We start from the raw sequence: 17172 nt of genomic DNA on the forward strand, positions 1-17172 counted from the left end.
CTTTACATGAATTATCTCATTTGATACTATAAAGGAAGTACTATTATCCCTTGTTTTATAGATTACAAAACCAAGCTCAGAGAGGTTCACTAATTTTCCCAAGGACATACAGCCAGTAAGAGGGAGAGCGGAAGGGCCAGTAGCAATAGAGGAAATAAGGACAACAAAGCCTTATGTCTTTGTCCCAAAGATCCTATGGGACAAACATTGATGTAATTAGGCTGTTCCCAGCTCCCCTACCTTCCAGGAGCCCAGACACAGACACTTTGTCAGACAAGCACACAGAGGGGAACATTTCACTTTATTGTTAGTTTCACAAATAAACCCAACACAGCCAGAAACACTGAGCAGATAAAGTGCTAATGCAGAGGCCTGGAAACAGAAGGAGGCAGGAATCCAGTTCATCTCCTCCATGTCCCCAACCTGGGAAGATATTTCTATTACACAAGAGTGAGGCTAGCTGACAGACCAAGCAATCCATTCTATAGACACTTTGAGCTAAGGCATAGAAAATCTTACCAGGTGGGGTCTGTGCAGGGCAAGGAAATAGAAAAGTCAGAAAACATTTGTTCCACAAATCAGTCAGGCATAGAAATACCAAATGACAAAAACAGTATTTTCCAAACTTTCTGTATTTGAGATGGACATCTAATAAGGAAGGAGAGGGGTATCAGTTCTACAGGGTTACTTCCTGCTACTGCTGGTCTTCAGAACTGTGACTTAGGTAGACACTCTTCCTATACCCTCAGAGGCGCCAGAGAGAATTTTCTAGGATTCTGGGAAGAACTGACCTTACCTACTTATCAAGTTCAGAATGGAACCCATTAAATACTCTGTGCTATGAATCATGGGTAGGGTTGGGATTCTCCTAAAGGAATACCCACAGCTGGCTATTTTTCTGACTTCTCCAGGCACTTCTATGACTAAATTGAAGAGGAAATTCCATTCCAGGTATCTGTGTGCCCAAGATGACACCCCCAACAAAAAGCTTCAAGAAGTCCCTGTGATCTTCAACTCTTTGAAAGGGGTCAGGAAATACTGGGCAGTCAGAAAAAGTTGTTCTTAACACTGCCAGCTCCTTCCCTGCCTCTTTCCTTATATCAGGAAAGAGCTGAAGGGTTTCCAAACCCTCAGTTCCCTGCCTCGAAGTTTCATCCTGACCATCCCAGAAAGATTTCCCTACATAGGCCTTCCCACCAACTGATTCTACCTAGTACTACTTTCTATTCTGGATCTCCTCTGTTTTTTTTTTTCATCTGCTTTACTCCTGTTCTCAACTACTTGACTCCATGGCAGAAAAATAATAGTCTAGGCAGAGATAGTGATTGGATCTTGGGAGTATTAATGTCTAACGATGATGCCCAGATTACTTACTGAGGCCTTCAATTCCATCTCAGAGAGTAATTAATGTTCTTCTGTCTGTGGTTCCTTCTTCTCCTCCCCTCCAAAAAGTTCCAGGTGAAAGACCATCTCATTGATCTTTGTACCCTCGGCTTTTAGGCACCAAGATAAGGGCCTAAATGTGACAATTGGGGGCAGGGAACTTTTAGTGGGCTTAGCACACAGGAAGGCAGGCTACCCAGATCCTCCTGCATCCATCCCCAAAGCATACTCTTCCCCTACCCTGCCTTTTCACAAACCCTCATCTCTTCATCTGCCTCTCAAGGCTTGAAGACAAATGAAGCAGCATGGGAGAATGAACGTAGCCTTGGCTTGTCAGGTCTGAGTTCTAGGTCCCTTCTGCCACTGACTCAGTATATGAGCTTAGACAGTTCACTTGCCTCTCTGGACCTTTAAATGAAAGGGTTGAATTAGATTATCTCTCTGGGCTCTTTCAGATTTCAGATCTATTCATACTTGAAAATCAATGAATGAGTTTGGAGAAACATTAATTCTGAGACATAGGCATCCGGCACCTCTCTGAAACAGCTGAAAGGAGGTATAGGTCAAGTTCCTGTTTATTATACATTTTAGCTATAGGAAAAGCAGCAAGTGTACTTATGGAGAAATATAACCTGGCAGCCCCTATACTTGACTAATAAAAGCAAATTCTTGGAAGAAGCAGAGAAATAGGCCACAAGTGAGACCTGGCAGTGTCAAAAAGGTCTATAAATTAAGTGATCAAAGGAGTAAAAAACAATGGCTATAACCAGACAAGATCTCTAAGCACAGACTAAAGTCTAGAGAGGTCTGGGTGGGAAGGAGCCCCTGGAGCTTCTATTAGAGAAAAGAACTTGGTCCACAGCACATTGCTACTGCATTTGGTTCAAACCCAGTTTTCTCAATCTGTCAACCTGGTATGTGTGCATACGTGCAGACATGCTGCAGGCTGCAGTTATGCTTCTGAAGTGCTGCAATGAGAAAGAAACAGAAGAAGTGATACTGAATTCAAAGACATTAGGAAGACAAGTACAAGTTTCATTTAAAAGCTACTCATTTTCCCCACTGCTGGGTGCAGTATCATCACTGCTCATTCTGACATGTGAGCTACAGAGTTTTGTAAGATGATGAAATCTGGGGTTAGGGAGGGGTATGACTGTGGTATGACTGAAGGCCAAAGGCAGGACACAACCCAATATCCTGTATGAGAAACCCTCTGGTTAATGGCAAATGGATTTGACTTGATCTGACCCATTTGGACACTCACTTGTCTTCATTCAAGGAAACTGTCTCCACAAAAGGGATTTCTTCTTTGTCTGTTTTGCCCATGATCAGCTGGTGCTTATCCAAGTTTATGATGCACTGAAAACAAAAGAGAATCCCTGTCAATGATCTCACTTTGTGCATATCCATAGAAGATGACCCCTTCCTCAGAGAGGAAGTGTCAAAGGGAAAGTAGAACCAATCCTACCTTCAGGGACCGAAGAGTCTGGAGACCAAGGGACAAGTTTTTCTCATTGTCCTCTAATAAAAGGAAATTAAAATTCAGCCATTTTCATACTGATTTATAAGTCAGCCTTATCACCATTAGGTTCCATTCAACCAACCAACCAACCATCTAATAAACATCTATTCCTTCCATCTAATAAACATCTCTTGCACATCCATTATTCTAAGTAATTTTCCCAGATAATTACAGTTAAAAGACAACAGAACCAAGATTCAAACCCAGGTCTTTTTAACTTTAAATAAAAACCAGGAACTTAGAGTGGTCTAGAACAGAGTACCTGAGGGAAAGTATGAGATGGTGGGAAATTATCAAGGGATTTATGACAAAGGAGTAAGAGGATCTTGCCCTCTACCTCAAACTAGCACACAGAAAGCTTTAAATGGCCATTTTCACTGGCACACAAAATGTTTGTTGTCTTGCTCTCCCTTTTTTTCAAGAGTAATTCTCAACTTGCCTTGAATGCAACCCAGGGTCCAACTGGTGTTTTGGAGGGCAAAAATTGGGACAATTTTTGTATAGAAAAGTGAAAACCTGGGATTTTGAAGAAGTCAGTATTTGCAGGCATGAGATCTCATGAGGGTTTAGAAGTAGGGAGAAGATTTACATTAGGTTCCATAGATCCAGTCCCCAATTCTACTCACCAACCACAGCTGCTGGGCAGTCCAGGCGGAGGGAGCCCAGGGTGATCACTAGGTGCTCGATCTGCCCCACTACTTTCAGATGCCGGGGTAGAGAAAGCTTCTCTCCTTCATGCTTGTGAGATCTGACATGCTCCTTGAGTCTGCACCAGAGGAGAAGATACCAGAATCCCCTTGGCAGAGGTTTCTGATGGAACCCAGCAACGTTTACCTTCTGACCCATAGCTGAAATTTTCCAAGGATTTCCTGGGATTAATTTACCAAAAAAGTGCTAGCCAGCCTACACTCTTGTTTCAGCACTTTGTCCTAAACATGCCAGGGAATATAAAAAAAAAAAGGCTAAAGATTCAGTTCCTGTTCTCAAAGATATACACCACCATGTGCATTGGTAAAAGATAAGAGTTGACTCACTCAGAGAATCCTATTGTGCATCCTAATTTTAGAAGATACTTTGTTCAATGTCTAATCTTCTCTATGTCTTTTTCATTTCAGTCTACCCTCATCACTTAGCCTTAGGTTTTAAGTTTAGTGTCAGTAAGTGCATTGATACTTATATCAGCAAGAAATATCATGGAGAAAGTCCCAATTTAACTTGTCTGTGCAGGGCAGGAAGGAAAGAAACAGCATCAGGGTTTTACTGTTATGTAATGTGATCAGAACAGCTAGCACCGGAGCTATTATGGGTTGGCGGATAAATACTTAATTATGGACTTTCTGTGCCAATACTTCTGCTTTACTCCATTTCCTCTCTTTTGGTGTTACAGCCCACCCCAAAGAAAAATAATTGCAGTTTTACAGATGGTTATTAATTCCTCTGGAATCATGGCAGTCTGCTGCCTAATTATGCACCGGGACATTATTAGTCTTTTTGGAACCATCATGCTGCACTGTGTCTCATCTCTTCACCACATTAAAAAGCTCAGATACTTCCCACAGGAGCACTTGCATCCTGGACTCCCCCCTCCCCCGGTGAGGGTTGAGGACAGGGTAGAAACAAGAAGGAAGAGGTCACTGGTTACACAAATCAAGTCTTGTGCGAGCCCTACCTAAGAACATGGACATCTTGAAAGTCATTTAAAATGGGCCTTTCTATCTACCCTAGCGATTGTTTCAACGCAGAGGCCTGGGCTGGGGGTGAGTGCGTGCAAGGAGGGCATGGAAGTGGGAAAGAACGTTGGGTGGATCCTCCCAATCCTGGGCTGGATCTCAGGGCCCACCTGGTACCTTGGGGGAAAGAGAAGGAAGAAGAAAGGAAAGGAAAGCTGGAGTGAAGAGGAGGAAGGATACAAAATGGTTCTGACTAAATGAGGGCGGGAGAGCCCATTACCAGCTGTTAGAGAACTGAAGGCATTCAATTCTGAGAGGCGTCTGCCTCTCGCACCTGATACCCAGCAGGCTCAGCAGTAAGATCTCATTTTACATGTTCTTCACAGAGAGAAAAGGCACCGAGAGACTACTGGTTAATGACCCCTATGATGACTCAGGCGCAGCAGCAACAGCAGTCCTATTCTAAGTTCAGACTGATGCTTCTTGGGACAGGCAGTGTGGCCTTCAGAAGGACCCTGAGTTAAGCTAAAGCCAGCCACATCCTCTCCTTTGATTCATCGGGGTTATACCAATAGGAGAGCACCTCCGAATTTGTTGTCCGGGCAGGGCACAAATCAGATTCAGGGCATGGCGCACAATAAACCAAGAATCTCACATTCTCTCACTCCAGAGCTCACAGGTCTTTCCTCAAAACTTAATAGGTGGGAGTTAACGGAAAGTCTCAGGCTTGCCTGGCTCACTGAATTCTCCCAGGTGCCTGAGAACTCCCACTCTGTCCCTCTGCTAAAGACTGGTTCCAGCTGATATTTGAGCTCTGCACACTTCTCTTGGAGCCTCTGTGGAGAACCTCACCATCTTTAACCTCAAAATAGATTCAGGCAGAGTGATTAGCATCTGAATTCCACCCAGTATAAGTAGCTACTTACCCCAGTCTATACACACAGGCTGAAGAGATGAGATTATATTGACAGCCTGTGTCAATCAGGGCTTTCAGATCCTTTCCAGCACACTGTGAAGAGGAAACAAACTGTGCAATAGAAGCAAGGGAAGGGAGATCCAGAGAGCCAGCAGCAAATGTCATATGAAAGGCAGGGTTGGAGGGCATTTTCACAGTTATGGGTTAGTAGTATTCCATCTTTACCCATGTCCGAGTCTCCTTGGGTAAAGGAGACTCAGCTCAATCTAGAGATCACAGAAGACCCCAAAGGACTTTGGGTGTTTCAGTCTATATATCAAGTGGCTCGTGTGTGTGTATGTATCACATAGCCCTTTGCAAATGTGATGAATGTTTTGGCCATTTTCCCCATAAAAATGCACATGTATACAAAATACTGCATACACTTTCTGTGCTGCATGGAGTGCCCTCCTTAAAACTCATTTATGAATCCCATGATAAGACCCACACTCTACAATTAGGAGGTGAGAGACCCACTATTGGGATCATAATGGGCCCAAATCCTACTCGACAGAAGACCCTGGAAAAGCTGTTCTCAGAATGTTACCTGGCAAGAAACCAAAATCATGTCATCCTCCTCAGACTTCTTCAGCCCCTCAGACTTAGCCTGACTGAATTTGTTGGTCTTGGAGGTCCAAGGGACACGGCTGCTTCGGAGCTTAGACAGGTTGGTTTCCATGAGGCGCCTCTGCAGAATGTTATGAGGTTGCTTGAGGAACAGAAAGCAGAGGCTTCTTAATGACAGGTCATTTCCTCTTCTCCCACTGTCCCCCAGGTGCCACTGAAATAATGCAGGGGCGTCACATAACTGAGCTCTACCTTTGCTTCTCATTTACTCTTCTTTCAAGTAGGGACTCATTGGTACTGTCAGAGCAGGTACTAGAAACCAATTTGCAGTAGGCCACGCTGAATGAAAAGAGCAAGGTGGGACACAGAAAGATGGGGACAGGGCCAATGAGTATTCTATGGCTAAAGCGAGCTGAAGGACCCTTATGATTTAGACTACCTTGGCCTACTGCCTTCCCACCTTACAAGGGCATTTCAAGAGAAAAGCGGCCTTAGTCTATGTAGAATAGGTGTATCTTCCAGGTGATTTACAGAAGGAGCAATTTATTTTCACAGGCCGAAGAAACCTCCCTAGCACTGTTTGTCAGAAGCTCTGCCTATTTCTATTTCAAGTCTCACTCCCTTACAGTCTTATCTTTTGGACCCAGCCTGAGGGCTGAGTCACCCATGAGTGGATGGGGTAGGAAGACAGGAGTTCAGACCTGCTAAGCAACCCTTTCTGGAGACATACTTTGGAACATGGCAGAACCCACAGGACTCATCTTTATTGACATCCTCTGAATCTCAAGGAGTATAAGACCACTCCTGCCATATGCTTGTCATCCATGCCCCTCTCTTCAATGGACCAAAAAGTGGGAGTATAAAAGGGGCAGAGACTGACCAAGAGGCAGGGAACTTATTTTAACCTTATATCTGTGTCAGGATACCTAGTGTTAGAAAGCAAAGTGAGCAATGTGAGCAATCCAAGTCTGCTCTTGGATTGAGTTTAAGAGAGTTCCTAGGCTGATCCATCCATGCTCTGCTGCTTCTACCCACAGTGGCCTCCAGAAAGTATAAGCTACCTCTTGATAAGAAGTTGTTTGACCCGAGAAATTTCTACACAAAGCATTTTATTCCCAGTTTACATTAACATTAGAAGTCCCTCAAGGTATAGCATCTAACCCTAAATTTCTATGTAACACATACCAGATGGCACTCCAAGTCTGGGGGAAAGAGAGTCACCTCTAGAAGCTCAGAGCCTAGAACTTTCTCAGGGGAGGGGGAAGAACTGGAGAAGGTCTTCCTTTTCCACCACCTTACAGATTTCTGAGGAAGGACAGAGTCAGAGCCATGACTCACTGTAACCCTGGTGAGGTGAAGAAATGCATTCCCAAAATACACTGATTCTTGGCAAAGCAGATTCTAAATGAGTATCCTTAAGAAAAGGAAAGAAACAGGTACTTTAAAGAAAATGAGCTTCTTAACTTGATAAGGAGCTAGAGGAAGTGCTAACTCTCAGATTTCCTGATGTGCGGCTGGGAGAATGCTCTGCTCCTCTCAAAGGAAACAGAAACTCTACCTTCTTATCTCTCTTGCTAACAAACCTGGGTTCCTAACTTAAGTCATACCTACAGCAGGGTGTTTGTTTCTTTCAAGTCCATGCTTAGTAGGACCAACTCAGATTACTTGAAGTTGTAGAACCGAAGACTGCCAGGGATTTCAAAGGCCATCTAATCAAAGCCCTCCTCACCAAAAGTTTGGGCCTTTCCTTCTATATCGGTTTGTTGAACACCACTTTACCTGGTTACTTTAATCTTGTAGAGGCATCTAATCACCACTAGATAGATAAGGCAAATGAGGAAAGTTCTAGAATTATTTTCCTTGAAGTCATCTCTTTTCTGAATTTTCCTCCCTTCCTACTTGGACCCTTCCTCCACAGGCTATAAAATATACTCAAACTTTTCATATACTGGGGAGAAAACCTCAGACCCTGCCTCCTCAACTCTAATTCACACCCTTGTTTTCAGTGGTCTTTTAAAAGAAAAGCCGAAATCACTATGTCTAGTTCCTGATAGCCTATATTTTCTTCACTGAGTTACTTTTAATCCCATAGCACCAATAACAACCTCCTAATTTCCAAATCTGGTAGATATTTTTCAGCCTTCATTTTACTTGACTGCTCTAGGGCATTTGGCCCTGCTGACCACAGTCAGCCCTCTATATCCACAGGCTTCACATCCGCAGGTTCAACCAACGGTGGATTGAAAATAATCAGAAAAATAACCTCAGAAAGTTCCACAAAGCAAAACTTGAATTTGCCACCTGCCGAGCACTATGATGAATCCACACGAATTAGGTCATGTATAGGTATACCCAGCTGTAGCCTGTATACAAAAGCTACCCCATTTTATGTAAGGGACTGGAGCATCCGTGAATTTAGTAGGGGGAGGGCTGGAACCAATCCCTCATGGATACTGAGGGATGACTGTATTCCTTTTTTTTCCCTCCGATCCTCATCCGAGAATATGCTTTCACTGACTCCAGAAAGAGGGGAAAGGAGAGAGAGATAAAAAGAGAGTGAGAGAGAGAGAGTCATCGATGTGAGAGAGAAACATCTACCGCCTGCCTTCCCAATGTGCCCTGACCAGGAATTGAACCCACAACCTTTTTGGTGTACAGGACGATGCTCCAACCAACTGAACCACCCGGCTGGGGCTAACTGTATTCCTTTATATATTCTTTTCTTCAGTAACCAAAGAAGGTTCAAACACAATACATGCTCAATGTAAAATATCCACATATCACTGAAGTATATAAAATTAAAAGGGAAAGGCTCCCCAACCTCTCAATCCCTTTGCAGTCCCACTCTCTACAAATAACAACCATTAAATTTAGAAGTATATCCTTTAAAAGAATTTTAATACAGTTACAAACATATACAAAAATAGGATCATACTATAACACTGTTCTAAAATTTTCTATTTTCGTTTAACATATGAAAGGCATTTTTCTGTCAGTACATATAATGCTCTTCATTCATTTTCATAATTAAAAGTATTCATAGTATAGTTTAAGAGTTGAAAATTCACAGCCAGTAAACCCATATGAACCTCAGAGATGCGTTTCTGTGGTTATTTTATTATGCCTACATGTTTTAAATGACAGTGTAACTACACATTTACTTCCTATCTGAACCAAAATTTCACTAAAATGATGGTCAAGGAATAAGAAAGGCCTAAGACTAGAAGAACAAAGAGAACAGTAAAGAAAACAACTAAGAGAGAGATGCTGACAAAATTTTGGAATCGTAAAAGCAGACAGAAAAGTGGTAAGTGACCTAGACCAAAGAAAGCTAAATGTGTCAGTCTGAGTCTCCAGAAGCCCCTTACTTATTTATAAATAAGCTGTCGGTGGCGGCTTTATCACAACAGCACAGTTGAGTAGTTGAGACAGACTGTTCAGCCCGTAGAGCAAAAGAATAGTTACTATCCGGTCTTTTACAGAAAAAGTTTGCCAATGCCTGACTCAGAGTAGGACTGAAAACTATATGCTCTGGAATCAGAGCTGAGTTCAAATTAGTAAGTACCCTATAGTGCTCCTGTGAGGATTACATAATGTGATCTACACAAAGCGCTCAAATGCTAGTTAGTGTGCATGCATACACATTAAATTCTTACGCTCAGCCTAAAACAGAAACTGCCTGCCACTCACTATTTTCCCCTAAAACAGCATGAAAGCATCCTACTCCATCATTCTCCTCACATACACTTTATAGATAAACATGGACTCCTCACTGACTCTCACTTCAAGCCCAATATACATGTCTCTGTTTGACCTTGAAAATCCAAAAGGGCACTAATATCTATGCCTTCTCTTCTTTGTTTGCAAGCTGAATATACAACATAGGACCCATCCTACCCCATGGGAATACAGACAGGTTGGCCTTGGGTTTGCAGTTGCTTAAAAACACATGGGAACCTACGTAAGGCAGGCTGTCACATTGCTCCAGGCCGTTTGTGTTCTGTCTCTTTGCCTTTGCCCTGTGCTCCGACATATTGTTTCAAAGGGAACAGCCTGATTCCTGATTCTTACCTGCTTGTGGATTAGTCTGAGATGGTGGTTTCTCAGCTGCCATGGCAGGCTGTATTTTTGTTAGAAAGGATTCACATATAGGCAGGGAATTGGACCAGGTCACCTGTAAGTAAGTTCTTCTTACTCTGAGGTTCTACAGGGCACATTCTGGAGGGAACCTCCTCTCCATACCATCTCATAGTCAATTTACTCACCTGGGAATGATGAAGCTGTAATCAGATGCTGGTCTCCATCACTACTGTCACACCAGGCCAGACTGATCCCTTCTCCCACTGAACTCCTCTAGCACTCAGTGACTGGAACATCGTGGCAACTAGCATAGGCTTCCTGGTGGTGTTACTTATCTTCTTGTGAACTGCCTACTCCACAACTACACTTGAATAACTAACAGACATCCCAGACTTAACTTGTTCAAAAATCAAATTCCCGATTCTTATTCCCTGTCCCTAACCTGCTCCTCCTATAGTCTTACCCATTTCAGTAATGACAACTTTATTCTCCCAACTGCTAGGTGAAAAACCTTGAGATCATTCTTGACTACTCTTTCTTTCAGACCCCTAATCCAACCCATCAAGTAAGCTTATCAGTTCTTCCTTCAAAATATATCCAGAACCTGATCTTTTCTTGTCCCCTTTACTGTTCTTGCATTGCTGTGAGCCACCTTCATCTTTCACCTAATCAGTCTCCCAGCTCTGCTCTTGCCCCTCTACAGCCTAATCCACACAGTAGTCTGAGTAATATTTTTATAAAATAATTCACATCATGTCATCTCTCTGCCCAGAGTCTTATACTGGTTTCCCATATTGGACTAAAAGCCAAATATCTGTACAATGACCTATAAGGCCCTAAGTACTCTGCCTTGCACTACCTCTCTGATGTTATCTTCTATACTCTCCCCCTTATTCACTTTGCTCTGACCCGAATGACCTCATAATTCTTCAATCACATCACACACACAGATAATTCAGGCCTTTGCACTTGCTGTTCCTTCTGCCTAGAACATTCTTCCCCTATATATTTTGCTCTCTAATTTGATTCACTGTTTCCTAAAATGCAATGTTATCAGTGAGGCCTTCCCTGACCACCCTATATAAAATAGCAAGGTTCCACTCTACCCTACGCTGGCCACTCACTGCACTCCCTATTCCCCTTACTGTGGTTTATTTTCTCCATAGCACCTATCACTACTTGATATATATTTACTTGTTTTTATGTTCTGCCTTCTCCCCCGACAAGAAGGTAAGTTCCATAAGGGCAGGAACTCTTTTTTGGTTCACTAGTATATCTTCAATGCCTATATTATTGCCTGGCATGTAATAAGTGTTCAATAAATATTTGTAGAATAAGTTAGTCTGTTCTGTTCTTTCTCCTAATCTATAAACTCTGTAGAGAGAAATTTTTCTACTTTCTTTGTTGTAGTCCTAGCACCTAGTGAGTGTTCAAATGTTTGCTATAATTAGGATGCAATCATGGCTCTGAAAGTCTTCAGTTTGCACCAGATCCTGGTGTTATATTGGTATTTCATGAACCTTTTCTAAAGCACCAAAGTTCTTTGGTCCAAAAACTATAGCATTATGGATGTTTTGTGGCATTATGAAATGACTAAACTATAGGGTACCACCCTGGCTGCTCTGACAGAGATTCTGATCAGGTAGATCAGATACTCGGAGCACAGGGCTAGTCATTTCATGGTCAGTAGGCTTTGCTGTGGTTCACCATCCTTCCCCTGGCCTTCATTCCTAATTCTAGTGAGTTTTGCTAAAGCACTCAGCTATAAGCAGAAGCAATCATAGATAGGAATGCAAACCCTCTCTATTGCCAGACAATTAAGGATTTGGCCTGATGGTCAGTAGTATTATCATATTGAAAAGACTGCACATTATCCTATGACAGGACTGTTTTTAAAAATTAGAAAGACCTTACCTCAATGAGAAGATCATTTATGAACCGGGTAGCTAAAACAAAGGAAATTCCAAGAGTGGAATTTTGTATTTTTCTCTCTCCAGCTTCATCAACTTTCAAAAAAATAATAAATCAAATAAAATATTACTCATATCTCTGATTTTGGCTCTTAATCTAATAAAGAAAAAAAAAATCCAGCACAAGATAAAAGGATTAACAAAATGAGAGAGCCAGACATAAAAAATAAGTTAATTACGCAATCAATTTGCATAGCAGACTTTGTAGCAGCCAACTACACATAAACAGGAATAGGGCAAAGGCACTTCCCGGAGGCCAAGAGAACAAGACCACATTTGCTTGCCAGCAGGTGCTCTTTGCCAATCCAAAAAAAGTTGTCAGGCTAGTATCAAATAGTGAAAGTTACAGAAACAGCTTCGTAAAAGGTAGATTATTCAGAAAACCCAGCAATACCATTCTAATATAGGTCACCAGTGGGAAAAAACAACCCACAATCTTCTCACTGGCACATACGCAGAGTCAATTAAAACTAACTGGTTTTTTCCCTCTGTCTGTCTCTCTGGTGCCATCCCCTCCCTATCCTAGCCCTCCTCTATTGAGATTGTACTACACACCTATTCCATCCACTTTGGCATCCTCGAAATTTCACTTCAGTGTGAGAAAATTGAGTCAACACTGGTCTATACCATGAGATATATCCATAAAGTGAAGTGACAGAGTACTTCTATGGTTATTCTAAGATTGTACTGAGGCAACAAAATCAGTTCCAAGAGGGCTTAAGCATGCCCCCTCACCCCAGTACTCACAGCTCTCCTAACCCTACCTCAGTCGGCCTGGTGGTGATATGTTCTAGCTCCTCTGTGCAATCATTTGCACATTTAAGGGTGAGAACAGTGAGAAAGGGATAGCAACTTCACGGCAATGGGGGAAGCGGGGGGTGTGTGTGTGTGTGAACCACAGTTCAGGGTCTTACAGTAAACTGCTGTGTGTCACATGCATGGCAATAACCTGCTTTCTGAGGCTGCTTCCTTCTTCCAGCCTATTGCCTATGTTCTATGCTATCAGCATCTGTGCGGTTCAGTGGAGACAGACTGGAGTCAGAAAAGCAGATGGAGCTCTTCCCACACAGGATGAAGTAGCATAAGGAATGCTAGAAGGGTGGAGAGGTAGTTTCTCAGGGGTAGGAAGCTCCTTGGCAGCTCAGGACAACCAAACACCAATCATATCTTAAATCCAGGACAAAGGGAAGAAAAATATTCCACATTTTACTTCTTTTCCTAATACTTCCTTCTTTATTGGTTCCTGCGGCTTCCAGGAGCTAGGGTTATTTTGGCCTGGAGATAAGAAGACTTGGACCTGATTTGCTAAATAAACCTAGCCTGCTTTAACGTGAAAGAAGGGAAGAAAGGGAGTTATCTTTTTTTCCTAGGAATACATTTCAGTCATTACTCTCAGTAAGCATGAATCAGACTGACAACCCTGTGGCTTGTGCAGGAAAAATACCTTTGAACAAACAGAGCAAGATAACTAGGTAGACATCCTTGCATGTAAATAACTAAAAATGACTATCACAATGGGGGAGGGCAACTCTGATACTGGTATCTGTGTCATTAGTGTTGTTTTAAAAAATAGATTCAGAAGCTCTACCCTCAATAGTCATTCTTGGTCCGCAAAAGGCAATTTCTGTGAACCAGGCTGACATGCCCCCACCTCACCCCAAATTAAACATTCCAAAGCTCCAAAAATACTGGAAACGTTATAGAATGCCTATTTCATTGAAAAGGCATTTAATTAATGCTTCATAAATTACTGCCCAGATGAATAAAACAGTCATGAAATTTGAGAAAACAACTACAAGAAAACTCCAGATAAAATTAGGAAGCTAAACATACATTTGGCCCAGCCCCACTACAGTGACTGAAGGCGGAGAATTAAATACAATTCTGTAAACTAGTAACCCTTAGCCTTCCACCCTGCTCCTCTAGCTAGAGGGCAGCATGGTCACTGAACCCAGACCTCCAGTCCTGGGGGCTCTCCTTATTGCGAAGAACAAGCCTGCTAGAAAAAGCCTGCGCCAGCCCGGGCCGCCCCGGCCCCACAGGTTAGCTGGTCAGCGGGATGCAGCAGCCTGGGTTCCCTCTCTTTGCTCTTTGGGGGTGGGGGGGAGTGGGGTGGGAGGAGAGATGATTACGATGAAGAGATATTTGGGGTTCAGGAAACCTGCCCGTTCCACCCTTCTTTTCCTGTCCCCCTTCAGGATGCAAGGTCAAAAGTAGGTAAGACCAAAATCAAACGGAGACGATTTTGCACAGGGGAAGGATGGAGTCAACAAAAGTCACCTGGCACGGGGCTGCCAAGAACCCCCTCCCACTCCTTCCTCCCCCCATCCCCCTAGGAGTCACCTCTGCCTGGGTCATCACACCGGCCAAGCAGCCTGTCAGGTGCCCGGGCTGCGAGGATCAAAACCCGTGCTGCGAATAATGCAAAGGGAAGGCGACCTGGGCGGGGGCAAGAAGGAAGGGCAGGGGCTTTTCCACTCGAGAAAAGACACGAAGGGAGGAGGCAGAGCCGACGGGGGCGCGAGCTCGAGAAGCTACGATGGAGCCCAGGGAGACCTGAAGCAGGGGCGGGGGCGCATGGAGAGGAATCCGAAGCAGAGCAAGAGCGAGGCAGGGGGCAGCTGCGGGCCGGGCGGGGCGGTGACTCAGTGAAAGCGGCGATGGGCGGGCCCGGGGACCGCGCCGCGCGACGGAGCCGGGCGGCCGCGCGAGGGGAGCCGAGGGGCGCGCGGGGGCTCACCGTGTCCTTGGACGAGCCCAGCTTCTTGAGGCCGTCCAGGGGCAGCAGGTCGGCCGAGTCCTTGTGGAGGAACTGCACGGCCTGCTTCATCCGGCGCTGCTGCCGCAGCGACGCCGCCTCCCGCATGTCCGTCTCCTTTCGGCCGCCCTCGGTGAGGAGTCCTGAGTAAAACATCGCGGAGGCTCGCGCCCGGCGTCCCGCGCTCCCCGCCGCCCGGCCGCCCGGGTCCTCGCGCTTCTCCAGCGCCGGGAGAAGCGCGCGCCGCGCTCTTTATAGCCGAGCGTGACGTCACGGAGAGCAGCCACTGCGCGCGCGGGGGGCGGGGCCGGCACGGCGCCCAGCGCGGGCGCGCCCCCGGCGGGCGCGCGGCTCCCGGCCTCGACGGCCGCGGAGCATCCCGGGGTCACCCCGACTGCTGGGACGCGCGGGCGCGGAGAAGTGGCACCCGCGGGACTCACCCGGAGCACCAAGTGTCCACCGCGGTCGCCTTACCCCACCGCCCCTCGCCCGCTGCGGGTGCCCGCACGTCCTGGACCGGGTTGGGGTGTGGGTCCAATGCGGGAGCAGCCCCTGAGACCCCAGCCGCTGCCGCCCGCGGGTTCCCGCTCACCCGTCCACGCAGTGGCCGACCCCGGGATCACCGACAGCTGGGCCATGCCCCGAGTCCCGCCGTCCGCGCCGCTGCTCGGCTCCGCCCGTTGCCTCCTCCGCGCCTCCTCCCGAAGCCCCCGCGCCCACAGCCCGGCCCGGGAGTACGCGCCGCGCGCTCAGAAGCCGGGATCGCTCGGGATTCCTCTAACTTCAGGTCCGTCCCCACCCACCAGGCCACGTGACTGGGGAGGGGGCAGCGCTGCGGGCGGCTGGAGCCGGCCTTCCGGGGACCCTCCCTCCCCCGGCACCCCCGCCGGGGGAGCGGGAGGGGCGGAACCTGCGGGGCAGCCCGGGGCGGAGGAGCGGCGAGGGTCCCAGCCTCCGCGCCACCGCACACCGGTGCGCGCCCTGCACCTGCTCTTTGGAACACCTGGCAGAAAGGCACGTTTTCTCAGCCAACGCTAGGACTGACCATCCCTCCAGCATGTTTCCAGGAGCTACTGGAACCCGGTTTTTCCCCGTGAATCATACTCGCAAGCCATTCTCATGGGGCCTTCGGGCATCCTGGGTTCTGGCCTCAACGTCGTGACTCCATGCAAACTACATTTTCACCCAGAAACAACCACTACCCTCTCCCAGCCCATCTCGCTGGAGCGGCTGTGAAGGAGAAAGATCTCTCTGTAGAAACTAACAATAAAAGTAACAATAACGACATTTACTGAGCCTTTTACCATGTGCCAGGTATTGGAACACATAAAACGTAGTAGTTCACTGACTCGTGACAACAGCTTATGAGGTAGTATTATCATTATCCCCATTTTACAGGCAAATACCTGAGACCTCTTAACTGGTCTCCTGAATTTTGTGCCTTGGTTCCCTTCCAATTCCTTGTTTTCTACTCTAAAGAGCAATTTTTTCAAACAACTGTGGTCATCTCACCTCCCTGCTTAGAGAGCCTCAAAAGGCTTCCTATTGCTCTTAAGATAAAGACCCACGTTCTTGCGTGGCCTGCGCCCACCTGCTCCACTCTAATGCAGCCTCCTGCACCTTCTTCCGGTTCCTTTGAGGAGCCATTCTCCCGTTTGCCAAATAGTCTACCTTTGGATATCCTGTTCCCTCTGCCTGGAATGCCCCTCCTACTCTGTTCAGTAAACAGCCAGCCCTCAGCTTCATTATTGTTCCTCCCAGACCTCAGCTCCGTTACCATTTCTTTAGGAAAGTCTTTTCTAACCTTCCAGAGAGGATGAACTCTCCCTGATCATATCCTATGCATCTCTCTGGACGGTTCACTTTTTTTTGGTGATGGTGGTGAAGGGAGGCTGTTACTGGTAGTTTGATTAATATTTATCTCTCCCTAATTGTCAGCTCCAAGAAGGCAACTGAGTCTCTCTTTTCTTCTTCTTTTTCTTACCATTAAATCCAAAGCATGGAGGAGGCTCTCAATAAATACTGATTATAAGCATGGCAAGAAGTTAAGGTCTTGCCCAAGGAAAGTAAGTGCTGGACCTCCCAGACCTGGAAGGGCTGGGTTTGGTTTCATGAGCCTGCTTTTCTCTCTCTGTTTCTGCCTTCAATGCTTGCCCTAGATTCAGAGCTCAAAGATTGCTTATGGGAAAATAAATCCAGAAGGCTACTCACCTGGCTTCAAGATCCCTCCCCATACTGCGCTGAGAGCAGTATCTTCTGGAGGGGAA

General features: G+C 45.7%; 1 protein-coding gene across 1 annotated transcript; it reads right to left on the bottom strand.

Moving 5' to 3' along the window:
• Positions 1-901: 901 nt before the first annotated feature.
• On the bottom strand, positions 902-15061 carry NRIP3 (nuclear receptor interacting protein 3). Its single transcript, XM_087822249.1, has 7 exons — positions 14888-15061; positions 6078-6239; positions 5502-5584; positions 3532-3671; positions 2852-2904; positions 2648-2742; positions 902-2351 (listed from the first exon to the last, which is right to left on the bottom strand). The coding sequence occupies exons 1-7, from the start codon at positions 15059-15061 to the stop codon at positions 2336-2338; spliced, it is 723 nt and encodes a 240-aa protein (XP_087678375.1). The 3' UTR covers positions 902-2335.
• Positions 15062-17172: the final 2111 nt, after the last annotated feature.

Source organism: Miniopterus natalensis, chromosome 11 (genome assembly GCF_054644295.1).
Source record: "Miniopterus natalensis isolate mMinNat1 chromosome 11, mMinNat1.hap1, whole genome shotgun sequence".
Classification (NCBI taxonomy): Eukaryota; Metazoa; Chordata; class Mammalia; order Chiroptera; family Miniopteridae; genus Miniopterus; species Miniopterus natalensis.